The 18,494-nt window shown below is 50.0% G+C and overlaps 2 protein-coding genes across 5 annotated transcripts in view; both read right to left on the reverse strand.

The window, feature by feature from the left end:
• Positions 1–308: 308 nt before the first annotated feature.
• LOC121075128 (coiled-coil domain-containing protein 81-like) lies at positions 309–3,321 on the reverse strand. 2 transcript variants are annotated; one of them, XM_040568075.1, is made up of 8 exons: positions 3,195–3,321; positions 2,900–2,961; positions 2,396–2,549; positions 1,753–2,009; positions 1,314–1,399; positions 786–910; positions 539–702; positions 309–400 (listed from the first exon to the last, which is right to left on the reverse strand). In XM_040568075.1, exons 1-8 carry the CDS (start codon positions 3,262–3,264, stop codon positions 329–331), a joined length of 990 nt encoding a protein of 329 aa, XP_040424009.1. In that variant the 5' UTR covers positions 3,265–3,321; the 3' UTR covers positions 309–328. The 2 variants fall into 2 exon arrangements, with proteins under 2 accessions (XP_040424009.1, XP_040424008.1); XM_040568074.1 differs by lacking the exons at positions 2,900–2,961; positions 3,195–3,321 and having other exon boundaries at positions 1,753–2,286; positions 2,396–2,483.
• A 2,054-nt stretch (positions 3,322–5,375) lies between these two features.
• The window catches only part of GPC1 (glypican 1), a 219,806-nt gene continuing 206,687 nt past the window's right edge, over positions 5,376–18,494 (reverse strand). For all 3 annotated transcript variants that reach the window (XM_040567531.1, XM_040567532.1, XM_040567530.1), the window contains 6 exons: positions 18,020–18,185; positions 13,873–14,003; positions 11,873–11,992; positions 11,157–11,290; positions 10,137–10,312; positions 5,376–9,567 (listed from right to left, as the gene is read on the reverse strand). In XM_040567531.1, coding sequence (XP_040423465.1) covers positions 9,350–9,567; positions 10,137–10,312; positions 11,157–11,290; positions 11,873–11,992; positions 13,873–14,003; positions 18,020–18,185 — 945 coding nt within the window. In that variant the 3' untranslated portion in view covers positions 5,376–9,349. The remainder of the gene's footprint in view (positions 9,568–10,136; positions 10,313–11,156; positions 11,291–11,872; positions 11,993–13,872; positions 14,004–18,019; positions 18,186–18,494) is intronic.

The raw sequence follows: 18,494 nt of genomic DNA on the forward strand, positions 1-18,494 counted from the left end.
CAGCAGGAGTCCCTGACTGGCACTTGCTGGTGGCACAAAGATGACCCTGGGCTATCAAAGTGGCAGGACATGGACTAGTTGGACTAGCATGAAAAGCAAAGCCAGCAAGAAGTCAGCCATGTGAGATGAAGATGCATTTTTATTTCACAGTGGAGATCCAAGAAGCTGGCCTGCACACAATTGCCTTCACACATTGCAACAGTGGCGTGCCAGAGGGAAGCCAGCTCCAGCACTGAGGGAAACAGCTCTCGCACAGGCACAAGCCCTGGTGTCCCACCTGCCTTTTGGCACAAGCCTCACCTGCCCAGAGGCACGCAGCTCTGCCGCATCACTCCCTTCGTCTTTCTCCTGGCTGGAGAAAGGCCTTCATGGCCAAAGAGGTGTGTTTCAGGCTGGGTCCCTGGTGTTGGAGAGCAGAAAACTTGTCAGGAGCACGTGGCCATGCCACTGCCTGCCCTGGGGACGGGTGGGAGGGCTGTTCTGCTTGCTATGCAGTCATGAGCTCTGGGAGCCCTGGGGCCTCCCCTGTGCCACCAACCTTTCTCCTAGAGCTGTTACTCAGGGCTGTGCTCCCAGCTGGGTGCTGGTGGCCTGTCGGAGTCTCTTCTGGTGGAGGTGGTTTCCCTCCAAGGGAGCCAGGCTCCAGGCTGTGCTCCCCAGTGTACCCAGGGCACAATGTGTTGGCACCAGTTAGGAGCCTTTCTGCAACCAGCACAGGGATTTGCTTCATCAGATAGGAAAAAATGGTTCCCCATGCTATGGCAAGACACTAGCTGCTACGTTACCTTTCTCATCCTGCCTGGGAGGTCGCAAAAGCACAGCTTTCTTTTGCCTGCCTTCATTGAGGCGCTTTCCTGGGCTGTTGTGGTAGTCCCTGAGCAGTGTGCCATGGACACTCTCCAGTTCAAACCTGGATGTGAGGAGAAGACACTGGTGTGACTCGAGGCACCGCAGCACCTTGGCAGCTCTCATCTGCTCGCAGAGCCATTTTGGCCATCCTTTTCTGCAGCAGAGCACAGCACGGCCCTGCGACTGTCCTGGGGCACAGCAACACCCAGTGGAGTAACCCAGGCTCTGAGTTAGGAGTGTTGCCTAAACTCCTCTGTATGTCTGCTGAGCTCTGCCTAGTGGCAATGGCTGTGTACCAGGGATGCATGCAACAGCCCCTCTCCCGTGGGCCCTGTGTGAAGGCACATGTAGGAGTGAGATGCAAAAGCAGCCAGGGCAGTCGTGGGGAAGAGCATCTTCGCACGAGGCTGCCCCGAGTGCCTGCTCAGCAGAACCAGCCCAGGGCTTCAGGCACGTGCACTCACTCTGGAAAGATGATGACATGCCCAGAGCAGGTCAGGGACGATGCAGTTGCTGTGCGAGGGATCACCAAGTCCAGCATCCCTGGGACCTGCAACAGAGGCGTGCAGAGCTGAGGAGATGCGACGCTGGGGAGATGACCGAGACAGCTGGCTTCCCACTGGTACAAGATCACATTGCCTCTCTGAAACACTCGCATCTCGTCCCCAGTAGCCTGTTCTCCTAATGAGCAGGCAGCCTTGATGCTGCCTCATAAACTGCCTGGCTTTTTGTGAGTGCAGCAGTTGGGATGCTGATGCAGGGAGCAGTCCTTGCTGAGACGAAGGCGCATGTTCCCAAGGGGCTCCCCAGACCACGGCTGCCCAGGAGCAAGCAGTGCTAGCAGGTGTGTGGCAGTGGGATTGCAAAGGGTGTAGTGCAGTGGTGGAGAACAAAACCGCTTACCCTCAACAGAACTTCTTTCAGAGTGTCCTTCCCCGTCATCATTTCCAGAAAGTCACGGTAGTATTTCATTTGCACTCGTGGGCTTTCAATGAGAAGCATGCCAATGTCCTTCAGGATGAGCGCTACATTCCTTCCCTTCCCAATGCAGCGGGAGAAGAGGGACATGGTGGCCTGGATGCACCCCACCACTCTTTTAACTGACACAAAGGTGGCTGCAGCTATGTGAGTGTACCGCAGGGGTTCCAGAAGTTTGTCACCTGGAAAACCGCACAGGAGGGCTGGGGATGGGGCAGTAACACAGGCTACACCCACACCCCAGCAGCCCACCAGGCTCTCAGGGGATGCCTTGCTGCAGAGGACATGGTGCTGAGCTGTGTCTGGAGCCAGCAGCAGAGCAGGTTCCAGGGGCCTGCTTCCCTCCAGGCAGATTTTCAGGGATGCTGGCTCTTGCAGCTGTGGCATACAAGGAGCCTGTTGTGAGACCTGCTCCACAGCAAGCAGTTTCTGTTTGAGGAGCATCAGCAACTCTCCGACCTGGGAGAGGGATGGGAGACATTTGGTCACCTTTCACCTTGGCCATGCAGTGGGGGAACGTGCACCTCCCTGAGCTGCCAGGAGCGAAGGCTGTAGGCAGACTGCTCACCTGGCACATATGCCTTGTCATCTGTCAGCTGGTGGGCATCAGCCAGGTTCCTGGCCAGGCGGAATACAGGGCGCTGCACCATCAGGTCACCGGCCCGAACCTGGACTTGTTCAAGGATGGTGTCGAAGGAACCAAGGGTGGGAATGCGGACACCCTGCAAGTAGCAGATGGACCCAGCAAGGCAGGAGGGTGAGAATAGCTGGAGGGAAGACAGAGGCTGCCCTGCTGGAGTGCTGAACACAAGCTGTTAACTCTGCTTGGTCTCCGTAAAAGCTGTGCTGGAGCCAGCAGCATCCTCTGCCCTGTGGATTTCAAGGGGCGTCCAGCAACAGGGCTCAGCTTGGCACTGAGCCCCCTTGTACAAGACTTATTTCTCCCTTGGCCAGGTCTCCTAAGCGGAGGTCCCTGTCTTCTGGGGAGGGGAGGCTTAATGGCAGTTCCTGGCCAGGGAAGCATCAGGACCCTGGAGCCCCCAGGCAGAGGGGAGGAAGGGTATGAGCCCACCTTGCGCAGCAGGAGCTGCTGTTGGACATAGCCAGCCACGGTGTCCCAGACGGCGGCTCTCACTGGGAAGCAAGCGAAGGCTGGGTCACCCTCTGCGCCCGCCAGCTCCCAGCCCTTCGGCTCACCCTGACCAGTGCCATGGTGGCAGAGGCACCCCACAGTGGGGGCACAGCACCAAGTCTTGCCCTCATGGTGCTTGGCTACATGGGAAGCCTCGGCTGGCGGGGGCGCAGCTCTGCGATGCACTCAGGGTGGGTGATGGCCGTGCTACTGGAGGGGCTGTGGATGGCCTTACCCACAGAGCTGAAAGGCGGCACCATAGGGCCCTCCCAGCCGGTGTCCCAGAAGTCCATCCTTGGCCACATCCCGCTGGCAAGGCGCTTCCCACAGTGAGTGCAGCTAGTCCCCAGGGGACCTCGGGGGGGGGGGGGGGGGGAGGGTACCACCCCACCACCCCTCACCTGCTCCTCCCCATGGGGGCTGGGGGCTGAAGCCATGATGCAACAGGGGCCTCTTGTTGCCTTGGCAGGTTCCAGTCCCCATCGGTGTGGGGAGGCAACGTGCCCCTCTCACCTCTGCTTCTCCTGGCGCGTGCCCCAGGAGCACACAGCTGGGAGCAGCTGCCGGGGCCGCTCCTGCTGCAGCCTTTCTGCCTGCCATCAGCCAGGCTTTTGTGACGGGCGACTTCATCGTGGTACCTGGCAATTACTGGGAAAGCTCACCTGTAAGTGAAAGCTGTGATTGCCTTGGTTTGTACAGCTAAACCACTACTGCTTTATGGTAAAGAACAGATGAAATACTGGTGTTTTCCAGCTTTCGCTCTTCTTAATCTCAAACGTAGAGCTGAGCTACTAAGCAGTGACCTATTTGGCACAGCCTACTGGTGTGTGGGGCCGTGGGCACGGGCTTTGTTCCTGCAGAGGTTTCTTTTCTCATCGCGGCCACTCTTGTTACCCAAACTGTGTTCTTCTTTGTGGGGTGTGAACTCTCCACTGAGCCAAAGGGCGGCAGCAGCCCAGCCAATTGCTCTGGCGTTTGCCCGGTGTGCCTGGTGTGCCTGTGGTGGGACTAGTTCCCCGCCCTTCAGCAGAACTGGTCTGTCCCATCAGCGTCAACTAATGTCACTGCTTCTGATACCTGTGATGCCTCAGCATGAGGCTATGCATGTTTACTGGATGTCCAAGAGGTAACTGCTGGCAGCTGACCTGGTGTAGGTCTGTCACACCAGAAAAGTTAGCCCTTCCCAACACCCTGCTTGAATTGCAGCCCTAAGGGCCCACTCCAGGCCTGGTGCCTTAGCCCAGCTCTTGCTGTGGGCTGCTGGGGGGTTTCTGGTATTGGTGTGGCTGTGGTTGGGGTATGGTGCAAACAGCCTCTGCTGTGCTTGCTGTCTCTCATCCTCTTGCCATAATCTGTGTTGAGCCTGGACCCGTCTTCTTGGTGACCTCCTTGCATGTAAATGGTTGGTATTAGGGTCACTGAAGCCTCCCCTTCTCTGTGTGACTGCAGGGAAGAAGAGGAGCTTGCATCATGCACTACCTCCTTTGTAATTTCTTAGCAGTTAGTTTGCAAAGGCGTTATTCAGCATATTTACAAACCAACAGAGAGGTTTTCAAATCAGTTTTCATCCATACAGACTGGAAGTCACTGTTATTTAAGGTCATAATTAGGCACAGAGGAGGCAAAGGCGGTGACTGCACTGCAAACAACTTGTAATATTTCTGCGCTTGCTTGTATTTATAAAATTTGTGCATATGGCACCTAAATAGCTGTAACAGCAGGACAGTAAGCTAAGGGAATACCTACTCAGTCAGGGGTATCGCTCAATTTATTAAATTTAAGTGGTATTTGCTTCCAGGCAGATACACTTTTAGTAGTTTCCAGTTAGCAAGTTTCACTTTGACACTTCATTAGCTGCTTTTGACATATTGCCTTGACCCCTACATTCATCAGCTTCTGGAAGTGGAAGGTACAGAGATAAAATGCAAACCTTTCTGCTCATCATTTCAGTCTCCGGCACTCGCTGAAGATGAAATATCCGTGTCACAGCCAGTGTTCTGCTTCACTTGTTAACTCTACCAACAGCTGCACTAGCACAAGGCCGTCATAAATAGCACAACACTGTGCAGTAACAAATACCAAGGCCATTTCTTATTCCTTGTACCATTATGCCATGGCTTTTTCTGCCTTTGCATGAGAAAGAGAATGTTTAGAATACTTGCTTTGATGACCTAAAGTTACCTTCATCTTGTTTTCACATCCCTTGCATCCATAAAACCTGAGCACTTGTAAGATTGCTTGTAGGGCAAACCAATATTCCTCATATTTGCTTCAGACCATGGTGAACTTTGTGGCTCAAAGCAAGGTTTCATTCCTCAGGACTACTGAACTGGAGTTTATCCATACCTTAAAGTGGAAAAATAAAGAAAACTCCAAACTCAGTGTAAGTAGAGAAGAAAACAAACTGCCCTGTAAATACAGATTTAAGTCTCCAGCCTTTTTATTTATACAAGGATTCAAAGAACATATTTTAACTTTAGATAAACAGTGCAAGAGAGTTACAAGTACCTTGGTAACAGAAAGAAATAGATAACTGTCCAGCTATGCCAATAAGTGAAATAATTCTTACTCCTGCAGATAAAAATGCATCCGTTTAAAGCAAAGGTGGACTTTAGATATTTTGCTATAATTTAGCCCCTACCAAGCCCACCAGAAAACAACAGGCAGTTTGTCATTTGTAAATGATAAGTAGCTGCACTCTCAAAGCCTTTTGAGACCCTCACCCTTAGTTAAAACATACACATTATGGCACAAAAGAGCAGGCTGAAAGACAGAGACACTTGGAAATCCACTATTTCTGGTTCTTCCTTTTCCATGGACAGGAGCCTTTGTTAACATTCTTTTCTAGACCACCAACCTCCTCTGCACTCCTGTGAAGCAGAAGGCCTTTTCAAACCAAACCATCATGAGTCACCAACCTGCTAACATTGAAGCAAATGTTTCTTCCCCAGCCACCCCTGCTCCCCAGAGCTCCCCAGTAACACAACAAATCCAAAGCTGGAGCCCCTGAGTGATTCCCACAGGGCTAGGGATGTTTGTCACAATGTTTTTGAATGGGAAGGAGCCCAGGAAACGTCGCTTGTAGGTACTTAAAAGGCCACAGGCTCTGCACTTGCCTGAGTGCAGGTCTTGGGGCTTGTTGGACCTGGGCTGATTTTCCCTTGAGCTGTGCCAGCAGCTGTCTAGCAGTCAGGTAGCCACAGCCTGGGTTCAGAGCCATACCGAGTCAATGCTCTGGGCGCACTCAGCCCTTCTGGCTCCAGCACTGAGCGCAGCCCCAGGCTGCAGTGGTGGGGCTGTGCCCTGGCTACCAGCCCCACTGGTCATTGCAGTGGCTGGGGAAACCACTCCGCGACAATGAAAAGAGCAGAGAAAGTGAGTAATGGGGAACCAACAAAAAGGAGCAGCATAAGCAGACTGTGCGAAAAGGTATACGAAATAACGTGAGCAGACCTGGGAGCAAGGAGCAAGGAAGTGTCAATGTCAACATCATGCACCTCCTGGCAACAAGGGGCGAGAGCCCCTGGCACTGCTTCTCACCCTCCTGGCGCAGAGCTCAGGGTGCAGGTGCTCACTGTAACCCCCAGTTCTGCTCAAGGAAGACTGATGCATTTGACCTGAGGTCCCGGAGGGCCACTGAGGTGTAAGCATAATGCCAGCAAACAGGGGAAGACATTAGGAAGGGTTTCTTCTGCATAACGTTTTTTACTGTATTCTTCAGGCTTTTCTGTATTACTTTGGACCATCAGGTTTTATTAGTGGAACAAGACCAATGATTTGGGCTATTACATTGTTAAAATATTAACAGGACAATCAGTAAATTCTTTGCTTTACATTTAAGGTGTGCTCCTCGGTGCTTGTAAGCAGCTTTGTAGTGTAAGAGGCTGACAACAAACTTTAACTGCATGGAAATGGAAACAACAAGGACTTTCCTGTTATGCAAAGCAGAACCTTGACCTCAGTAGCCATTTTTTAACATTCCAACCCAACTGTTTTTTGAAGAGGATAAAGTGTTTTAATGCCCTCCTCCCCCTTTTGCTTTTGCATCTAAAGTTTCTGCAGGATTGATTTTACCACTGGGTAGAAAAAAAAAAAAAAGAAAAAAAAAGACAAACTCTTTGGACCAGTAAAAGTAATGTGGAACTTGCTACATTTCCAGAAGTAAATCTGTATAAATCTATGACTTTTAGTTTTCCGCTCCTGTATTTGGAAGGATCTAGTAGCATTGTCCTTTAGCCAACAAGCAGCACCCTGCCTTTCATTTCTGAAGCCCTACCAGATTAAATCAGTTTTAACCTTACAAGAAGTGGAGTACAAGGCAGGACGGGCACAGCACCATCCGTCACTGTGACTCAGTGTAGTCACCAGTCAGTGCTGGCCAATGTCTCTGCCCAGTTTGAGGAACCCGCAGCTGCGTTGCGTGGGCTGAGGATGAGGCGGGGCAGGAGCCCCTGCTGGCTCCCTCTGCCAGGGGGGGCTCCATGCACAGAAGCGCCCCTCTGTGTCCATCTGCACCAGCTTTCGGCATTACCTTGCTCATGGTCTCACCTTCTCTTAAATTGCATGTTCTAGAAACTGCTAATGTTAAAAACTGTGTTTTGTTTTTTTTTTAATCTTTTTTAGAAAACAGCTAAACTCCAACCCCATAAAGTTTGCTCAGCCCAAAGACACATCTCCTCTGGCAGGACAGAGTAGAAACATTTGCTGCACAGACCAGTAGCGCAGAAGATGATAGATACACCTCTGCCCTCCCTCTCTCTCACAGAACAAATATATCTGAAACAAAACCAACCCCATAAGGACGAAGCCCATCCAGACATGATGCCTGTGTTGTAACCATGGCATCTGCTAAACCGACATCTCTAGCAGATGCCTGCTGTACCCGTGAGTTAAACAAGCCTTCTGGACACCCCAAAGGACACAGCCCTACAACAGAGACAATCCTACAGACACGTGAGGATATTTATATCTCTCCTGGAGCACCCTGGTGCTGGATGACCCAGAGGCTGCTGGGACGGGGCAGCAGCAGGGTGACCTGGTGCTTCCCTGAGCTGTAACAGAGCCACGGGCACGCATCTGACCTGCCCTCTTGTGCAGTCCCTGCAGCAGGTAGGACAAGTGTGTGGGAGGGTGGGGAAGGGATAGGGAAAGCAGGACTTCACTTAAAACCCTACAATGCAACAAGAACAAACACCAAAAGAAAAAATATCTCCAACAAAGTGTCCCGTTTTCTCAGTAGGTGCTACCTGTGAGTCATTCTTCTGGGTAGAGACACTGCCATGGGCTAATTGCCACAAGCTCTGCTCTGCCCTAAGGTTTGGGGTCACTCCCTCAAGCGCCTGGCGTGAGCTATCACAACCAGTCACAGTGCTCTAGTTAGTACAAAGTCCCTGGTCTTTCTTACTACCACAAAAAAAAAAAAAAAGGGCATTCATATCCATGGCTGGGGCCAGAGGAGGAAGAGGCAGCACAACTGTCTGTCTAGTAAAGAATCCTACTGTGCATTTTTTTCATTTCTCTGTTACCTACTACGGTACTGCACTGCAAGTAGAAATTGGACCATTATTACTTGGGTAAAAAAATGGCTTTCCGACTAGCATGCAAAGAAAAAATACCCCAAACCCCAACCCCTAACACTCATTCCCAGTCACTTACTTAGATGTAGGCATTTAAAAATGCCGTCAGCTATGAGCTCTAGTCAAGAAACCCATTTGTGACCTTTCCAAAGTAAAAGGGAGATCTACGTTTTTGGGTCCAACAGCCACTGCCAAACTGTTTCAGTTCAACCCACCGCATCTGCTCACACTCCTGCGTACACAGATGGAAGTGAAGGGTCAACTCTGCCTGTTGAAGAAGTACAGAAGGAAACCGCGAAACAGTCCCTGAATGCAGCACTTGAGCAGTGCTGTGACCTCAGACTCTCCACGTTACGAAGCGGTGATGTTCTCAGCCCCCGGTGTTCTTTAGGCAGCAGTATGTTAAGCAGTGCTCTGGCCAACGGCTGGGTAACAAGATCAGGGAAATTGCATATTCCACTGCGGGCAGCAAAAGAGCTGCCCTCTGAGGGGCCGGCTGGGTTTCCCCAAGAGCCCCCTCTGCAAAGGCTTGTTTCAGCCCCAAGAGCCAGTCTGTGGCAATAACAAAATTAAAACAATGAGGTATGGAAAGAAGGGCCCAGCATTGGGGAAGAGACCAAGAAAGAAGAAAATAGCTCGAGCACTGCCAGAAATAGCAAACAACTGAAACCTTTTTCTCCTCCCTCTTTTTTTTTTCTTTTTCATTTTTTTTTTTTTTTTGCCAAGGTGAATTAATTATGTCCTTTTGTTGGTTGTTTGGTTTTGGCAAAGTGAAGCCCTCAGACGCAGTCTTTTTCCTAGCTGTGCTAGTGAGTTACCGCCACAAGTGCTGCACAGCGATGAAAGCCACTGAAAGGAAGAGGAGGAAGGCAGAAGGCAAAGATCTGCTGCTGGCCCCACTGATGCCGTGTCCAGACTGCTTAGGAATAGCGTGCGTTTCTGGCTGCCTGGTGCTGGGGCTCTTAGAAAGTCTTTTGCCACAGACGTCGTCAGGACAGCTGTCACCACTGCCAGAGCCGCTCATGTCATCACCTGTGGAGAGACAACGAGGGGGTGAGCCCAGCCTGCCTCCCTGGTGGTGATGTCCCTGCTGTCTCCTTGTGCCCCTGCGCCACCCTGCCTGGGCTGTATCTAAGAGTTAGTGTAAGCTGTTCACGTGGAAAGGAGGGATCCCTCAGGAACTTGTCCCATCCCACCAAACAAGGCTGGCGAGAGCCCAGCCCATCCTCCTGCCGAGAGAAAAGGTGCTGCCCCATCATGGGGCGGTGGGGCACAGGGACTCAGGCAGAACACAGCGGAAGGGTGACACTGGCCACGGCAGGGACAGAGGACAGTTTCAGAGAGCTTTTGGAGCAGATGGGAGCAGTGGCCTCATCAGCCAGGCTGGGCTGAGCTTGGGGAGAGCACCCAAGGTTTCAGTACGGTGCCGAGAGCAGTGCAGCCCCAGCCACCCTGCAGCAAGTCGGATGCACTCAGACAAGACCCTCTGCAGCCTGGAACCAGAAGCCAGGTCACGGTGACACCTCTCTGCTGCAGGTGCGCACGAGGGCTGTGGGCTGCTGGGACGGAATGCTCAGCCCCGGTCCAGCTCTGCTACTCACTCGCGTCTTGGAAATCCACGTCATTCCCGATGTTAGCGTTGCCCAGACGGTTTGTCATGATCTTTAGCTGCATGATTTGCTGGCGAATGGTCATGTCTGGCTTGGTGATGTCCACCTCCACCTCCGGGTTGTTAATCTGATTAGCTAAGCCATCCCCCATCACTTCAGGCAAGTAACTGCGGAGGAAGGTGACAGGTTTAGATGTCTGCACCCAGCTAAGCTCACCTCTCCCCACTACAGACACCGGTGATAATCCAGCCTCTTTGAAGCACAGAGAAGCTGCAGTCAGTGGCGTCAGCTTGTCCAACAGCCTCGAGCAGGGCAAGGAGACTGAGTGCCTGTGCCTGCTGCGAGCTGAGCAGAAGGGGCTCTGCATCTGGTCACACTAAGGCTATGGAGAGTAAAGTCCATGCAGGAAGGCTCTTGTGTTCGCGATGATGCAGCCAGCTCTACGGATGGCCAAGCTCTGTTGCCATCTGCCTGCTCTGGTTAAATGACTGGCACCTGGGATGACCGAATCCCTGTGCCCCATGAAGACCAGACAGGTCCCCAGGGAGGCTTCAGTGAACTGGAAACTGTCGGCCAGCAAACAGCACTGCGCTGCTCACTCCTGCAGCGCCGATCTGCTCCATGAGGACTGTGGAGAGGTGTGCAGCAGCTGCCAATCTTCCCTTGCAGCCATTCTTAACCATCAGTCATGGGTGAGAGGTGTTTCTGCAGCTGCTGGATGTCACCTGGGTGCCTCCTCTCATGAGGTAACAGCATTGCAGAGCAGGCATGGTTAAAGACCTGCATGCAATTCTCAGCAACAGCCCTGGAGTTTGGGAGGCAAATCCAGCCCTTCTGTCTTACAATTGCATGCAGTATTGCAAAATTGCTCAATTAGTACAAAACTACTCAGTCATTTTTTGGCAAAAGCATCTTGATGCTTAACCCTTCAACACATAGCAAAATAAACCTTAAATCCTGCATCTCCCAACCCATAACAGTGCTGTCCTGGCACCTTGACCCTCTCCATACCTGCCCTTGGTCATCCCATTCCAACACTTGTCATCTGCCGCTGAGCTGGCCATTACTTTTTTGCTGCACAGGACACTGGGCAGGGTGACCCAGTACGACTTCAGAGCTGTCAGATTCCCTTTGGCATCTAAAACCTATAAAGAAAGAGGATGCTCAGGGCCAGAGGTGCCCCATGGTTGTTAGAAGGACAAAGATTCTGGCTATTTTTTTCATCTTACCACATGGTCATCACATAGTGATGACTTTTCATCACACAGTCTGTTTTTATGCAGACAGTGAAGTGTCACCAACTTTCCCCTACAGACCAGCCCTCAACCCAAGCACCCAGGACCAACAGTTACATGCCAAGGACTGTTCTGGTACTGCAAGGTTGACCGGGAGAAGATCATTTTCTGGATCACGAGGGTAATGCCAAGAAGCAGCCTTAGTGGGAGCCAGCTGAGGTCTGCCAGGGTGGGACATGCTGATGTCTATGACCAAGGAGCCTCTGAAATGTGGGACCATAGCAGCTCACACGGCCCATCACCCACAGAACCCAAATCCCCCACAGAGCAGTTGGTGCTCTCAGAACAACAAAGCCTCAGGTCCCAGAAACACAAAGGGACTGCTCTCCCCACAGACAGGGCCCTGTGGTCCAACAGTCCAGGCTGGATGCAGCATGCAAGCATGGCCACCCTGACGCACCAGCGGGGAAGGAGCTGTGAAGACAAACTCACCAGCATCTCCAGTGCTACTGCAGAGGATTTTGCTTCTAATGCGACCTTCCCCCGCCTTTTCTTGTCCTCATTGCTGGAGCCTTTCGTGCTGATTTTGGGATTTCCACAGCCTTGGAAAACCTGAAAAACAAACCAAACTCTCTACTCCATGCTCTGAAACTATTTACTTAATTAATTAGCACTCCACGGTAATTCTTCTTCTTCTTCTTCTTCTTCTTATTAAAGTATAATTATCTTTCCTACTTGGAAGATCCCTAAGATTCTGGTTTAGTTTCTGGTCAGGTTACTCTTGTGCCAAGACTTATTCTCAACACACTGTAACTGTTTTTAGTTACCACTGTCAGGCAAAATGTTCAGAAAAAAAACAAAAACAAAAATTAGCATGTTTTTGTATGAGTCACTAATGTTGATACTAAATTACATCCAGCAATTTTATCTATTCCTATGATGATTTAAAAATAAAATTCTGGGAAGTCTTAGAAGAACAAGATGGGAGTTGCTCGCAGCAGTGGTGTGAGCTTTGAGACTGCAGAGCATGTGAGCCGCTCTGGTTTGCATGACAGACCGAGGTGAGACCACCCCAAGGACTCCTGCAATAGGCGAGCACACTTCAGCAGTTTGATACCCCCTCAGACCAGGAGAGCGCTGTGTGAGGAGGTATGTCCAGATCTGTCAGGTTGGATGTTTCAAGGCCAAATTAGGATGATGGACTGATTTATCTATTAACTTCGGGTACTTCCTGCCATCCTAACTGCCAGCCCAGCCACCCTTTGTAGCCAAAGGAGAGCAGAAGCCTGGGCTAGTCCTGAGCTTATGTGACGATACTCTTTATCTGATCATCGTTTTGCCATACTCAAAGCCAGAGCCTGCAGCTGCAGCAATTTGCAGCTGCAGAGCTCTGTTGCCAGTGCCACCAGCAAAGGCTGCCACATTCCCCTGGTCACCAGATCTTACTGAGAAGTTTATCAAATACGTTTGGTGGCTCTGGTCAATAGGCTAGACTATTTTTACCCCTTTTCGATTTTATCAGATTTACTATATGTCCCTCAGAAACACCTTTATTTGCAGATGATGTCATCATGGACTTGCTTTTATGTGGACAACCTTAGTCTCACCTAACAATGAGAGAAAGAATATGGCCTTCCATGTTAGAAAAGAAACATAAATGAGCACTTAGATGCATGCTCCTGTTAGTCTGTGACACGTGCCAGTGAATTCCTGCTTGGCTAAGCAATATTTTTGGCCCTTCCCTTCTCCAAGATCCAGTTAGGGCCTGCCCCATACCTTTCATCTGCATCTTTGCCCTAACTGTGGGATAGCTGCAGGATTTGGGGAATGCCTGGGCAAAACCAGAAGCCCTGGAGGGCTGTTTTTGTTCCCAAAGCTTCTCTCACCTGCAGCTATAGAAATGATTGTGGTTAAGTGGATAAATATACTAAAAATAGAAGACCAACAGAAGAAAGCTTCTTGATATGCTTCTTGAAAGCCAGGTGAGCATCAGGAGAGCCTGTATTGTATTCTCAAGATGGACTGCCAGATTGCAGCTCTGTCCCACAGATCCAACCTGATAGCCTAGTGTTTCTATTGCACAACATCACCCCAAGGCAGGTTGAAGCAGCTGCCTTCTGTCACTAGCATAAGAAGGACTGTGCACTTTCTCTAACTGCCTCAGCTCAGCCAAAATACTTCAAGGCTCTTCAGACACAGATGCATCTGAGAGCAAATGCACCATGCCTCCCACAGTCCTTGCATATGCAGTCCCACCTGCATGTCTGTACCTAATGGAGGCTGGCTGTGGCAGGGAGGAGCATTTGGAAATACCTGAGAAGGTTTTTGTTTGTGTAAGACAGTGGTTTCCTACCATTAAAAGAGTGGGGATTTTATCTCTCTCTTTCATCCTTCATCTCCTTTAATTCATTTGAATACTGAGCGCAAAAAACATTTGGTCCTGATGGTTACACATGGTATATCCTCAGCCAGGCCCAGGCACACACACTTACCTTGGCTGTGATTGAATCTTTGTTTTCTTGCAAGTTGGAAATAGCTTCAGAGATCCTCATGTGAATAGTCCCTATTACTGTGTCCACGTTGTATGGTCCATCAATCCGATCAGCCACTATGACCAAGGAATCTAGTAAAATAAGACAGAGACATCCTTTCATCAGACAAACCAAGTTAAAGCTCATGCTCATTCCGGGTGGGGCAGGCCCCTTGGCAGGCTTGCTGGAAAACATCTCTCCATTTTCACTACTGCCCAAGCCTATGCTTATTTTCCTCTGGAACGGGACAGATTGCAGAGGGGCTTGCTGCCCAGCACGCAGGTAGAGCCATCCTCAGTACCAGAGGAACAGCAGTCATCTGCAAATGGCAAATCCAGCCTGTGCTCGCTCATACAAAGTGACAAACATTTCTAGGGGTGCTGCAGAAAGGAAAAAGGGAAAATTGATGCAGAACTATAAAGTAATGCATAGCTATACTTGGACCTAACCCTCCTAACTCATAGCATGTCTTCAGCAAAGCCAACAGAAAGTGCCAAAGGTGTCCAGCTGGAGTTAAAGAGGACCTTAGGACAGGACCCAAATTGTTCTTAGATACCTAAAGTAGGATCTTAACCAGGTCTAACTTTGTGAGTCAAAAAATTTAATTCTGAAAGCCACTGCTAAGCTGCTACTGCCTCAGTTTTCTACCATGTCTGCTTTAGTAGCCCGGAGGCCACACCATGCATAAGCTTCATCAGGATTTAGGGACCTGGCATTCAGTTACTTGTGACCTCCGATAGCTCCAGTGTGGTCTGCATCCCCTAGGGGGACACCAAAAGCTTCCTGGCAGGACAAGGGATCTTGCAGAGCACAGGGGTGGTCAACGCTCATTTAGAAAAGAAAGTGTTTCACGTTCCTGTGGCCTCTCCATATGGAAAAAACACCTGTGATAGCTTCATGTTGATTTTTCTTTTCTGCACAAAGAGGGTCAATTCTCAGGGTCTAGGTTATACTACTAAATATACTATATATATATATATATATACACACTAACTATAAGTGTATATATATATATATATATACACACTAACTGTATAGTATGTAAATGAAGTCATTCATTAGGAGTGATTAATTTTCTGTCCTAAATCCTTATACCTTACCCATCAGCCTGGCATGAGACTGTCATTGCACATGGTGTGATGCTGCAGAAAGCTTATTCAGCATGAGTCCATTCTGCTGATATTATCCATGAGCAATGAAACCACCAGGTGAATTATACCCAGCAGCTGAAGAGAGTACCAGTAAAACATGTCCTTCATCCTACAGCATCTCACAGTGTGTAGGTGCCATGTATGATAACACTTTGAAGCACGGAGGCTTCCCTTTGAGCTGCACAGCAGATTTCCTGTGAGCAGGAGTCTGGCCAGCCAGGCCACTAAGAGGGACCATCACGCCACTTCAAACTTGCTAGGAAAGTGTTCAGTCTCTGTCCTGTGCAAGCCAGCAGGACTCGTCAAGAAAACCCCAAATTACCTTCCATGAGGTCGAGGTGATGTTGTGCAGAAGCACTAGGTCCACAGTGGAAGTATTATGTCAACAAGGAAGGCCTGATCCTGAGCCTGCTGCTGCCAATGGAACAGCATGCACAATCCTCACAAATATTTTCTCTTTGCTATTCCATGTCTGATGTTCGGACCCTGACAGCTCTCAGAGAATGACCAAACTGTGCAAGTAGTAGAGGCGGGATAGCACAAATGCGCAGAAGATACCAGATCATGCCCACAGAGCTCACAGCCTGTGCTCAGGTCTATAATGTAGGATTTAAAAACATGCAAAGGCATAGACTGGGAACAGTATGTATTTACTTTCAGCACTTAAAAAAGAAGAAAACAGGTTTTGCCCATTAGCTTGAGCAAGAATGGAAACAAGGGCCAGAGTTCCTGAGTTAATATACTCTCTTTTCTTGCAACACAGTCTTATGACAGTACTGATTTCTAAAGCTAAACATGCCATACAAGGCAGAAATGTTTTTTGTATGCTGGGTAATAACATCTCCTGCAACATTAAAGAGCTTGCAGTCTAACTCTGCTGCCACTCTGGGGTTGTGGTGTCATCTTCAAGACTGTATTTTTTCAGACAATTTTAGCCTGAAGATGTGCTCATCTTGAAATACAGACATTTAAATCAAAGGCTGCATCCTCAAATTAGTGATAGATTATATTTGATCACATACTGTAAGGATTTCCTTTAGTTTGACTTGCCCTGATTTGTCAAATTGAAGAAGTAACACTGTCTAGTTAACAAAGTCCTCTACAGCTACGTGGAAGAGCCTAATGGTGCAGAATGGACAATGCCAGTGAGCTTCTACGTTTGCCTGCATGTCTTCCTCCAGTCTTTGATCAAACTATGACATTAAAAGGTACAGCTGCAATTTGTAAGAAGCTCCAATTTCCTCCTAGCCATCAGCCCCTGACAAGACCGGTGTCTCTTGGGCAAGAGGAACCCACAATAATTGCAAAACGCACCCAGAACTGCCTCCCTGTCCATCAGCGAGAGCGGTACCTTGACCTTGCAGGAGGTAGGCAGTCACCCTGCCAGGAGAGCAGTGACAGGTAACAACTGGCTTGCTCTGGTCAGAAAGGCCAAAGCTTAATCAAAATCCTGGTGTAAAGCCCCAAGGGAAGGGAATATTCCTCCCCCTCTTTTACAGCAGGCTCCCAAGCTGCTCTCACAGGGAGCACGACCAATTAGCTGCAGTACATCGCCATTTGGTTCATTAGCTCCTAGCAGGAGGCAGGCAGTTGGCCAATGCACCTCCCTGAGTAAGTGCCCTGGCCTCTGTATGCAGCAGTTCGGTCTTTAGTGTGCAGTGTCCCTGGAGAGGCAGGTGACACTCCTTGAGCTTCAGCGGGACTCTCCTTGTCAGCACCATCACACATCAGTCCCCAGCCCGCCCACTGGGCTGCAGCTGGCTGGTGGAGCTGGTGTCCTGATGGCCAGGCAGTGGGCGCCGAAAAGGGGAAAGGCCAAGCCCAAAGCTCATCTGCCCTGCTGCCGCCTCCTGTCGGCCCAGACCGTCATCAAGGCTCCCTTGGTCTCGGATCACTCCAGGTCAAAATGTATAACCTGGGAGAGAAATGGGAGCTTTCTGGGCACACAAGGAGCAGTGAGAGCTTTACTAATGCAAACAACCTCCCTGATGGCCTGCAGCTGGGAGAGGACGGACTGTAACACCGTCACACCATTTTCTAAATGCAGACCCTTACTAGCCTTAAACCACATCCACCAGCTCTGCAAAGCCACTCTTGATAGTTGTTCATTTTTAAACCAGAGGCCACAGCCTCTGGAAAAGCAGCTGAATGATACACAAGGTCTTCTTGAAGGAGGCACTCAAGTTTGATCAGGCAATGCAGAACTTCTTATGGAAATGCCTGGTAGAAATTCTCTGGTCTGTGTTGCACAGGAGATCAGATCACACCAGCACAGTGATATTTCTGGCTTTAAACTCAATGAAATGGACACCTCTATAGACATACAACCCACTTCAAGAGACCTACCACCTTAGCTGCGTGAACAAACAAAAGAGAAATGAGCTCTTTTCTCATTTAAAATACAAGTCTAATTTTCCCATTCCTCATGTGACCGTTAGCCTCTCCCTCCCATGTACATAAGAGGCCTCTTTCCATTTAGAAGTAATTCTGATCCCTTTGCTCTCCACCCATGGAAGAAGTTTATGGCTTCATGTTTCTAGACGACCTCCCAGAGAGGGCTGCCCAGTGCTTCCCATGTGCTCTCACAAATGGTCTCCTGTGGATGAGGAGGCAGCTTGGACAGTGTGGTAGCAGGATCTGTCCCTGAGCCTCACAATTTGGGAGGGAAGGACAAACTAGTTGAATGCTGCGTGTAGGCAACCCCTAACAAAGACAGAGAAGATGAAAATGCCTGAACCCTTTGGTAGCCATACCAGCGGCACTTTCTAATGGTATTAAAGCCCAGCAAAATGTCCTGCAATAGCTTCTACACTTTGGATCATGGGCAGAGAAATAGAAGTTAAGAGCCTCCTTGAGTGCTTCCAATGGTCCTTTTTTTACTCGTCAAACACTACCTCAGAGAGTTCAAAAGGTGCCACAAGAGGCGGCTGTACTGTGGTGCAGTAAGGCCATCTTACCCATCAGGTACTTCCACTCGGTGTTCAGGTCCGCCTGGTTGGCCAGGCAGCCCTTCACGACATTCAGACAGTAGTTGTTGCACGGCTTCACGCTGGACATGCCCCGGCAGTGTGGGCAGTACATCAGCTTCATGATGGCGCGGGTGCACTCGTGGCTGAGGGTTACCTGGGGGAGACGAATCACAGTCAGAAACACACGCAGGCGAGGGGGGTGAAGGCGTTGCTCCAAAAGGCAGCGTGGCTTCCCAGGTGAGTGGCCCTGGGAAAGATGAGTCCCCTCTCACCACCTCTCCTTCCCCCCACCCTCCCTCGGTGTCACCCCTCACTGGGGGGATGGGACCTCAGAGTCCTGTTGGGGAAAAACAGGGAAAAACTGTAAGTGGGCACCATCATTTTTCCCTGTAACGGGAAAAACTGCTGAGTAGGCACCATCTCCCTTCCAGGCCAGGTCTGCCCCCCAGCAGACAAAAAGGGA

The sequence above is a fragment of the Cygnus olor genome, chromosome 9, assembly GCF_009769625.2.
Source record: "Cygnus olor isolate bCygOlo1 chromosome 9, bCygOlo1.pri.v2, whole genome shotgun sequence".
NCBI lineage: Eukaryota > Metazoa > Chordata > Aves > Anseriformes > Anatidae > Cygnus > Cygnus olor.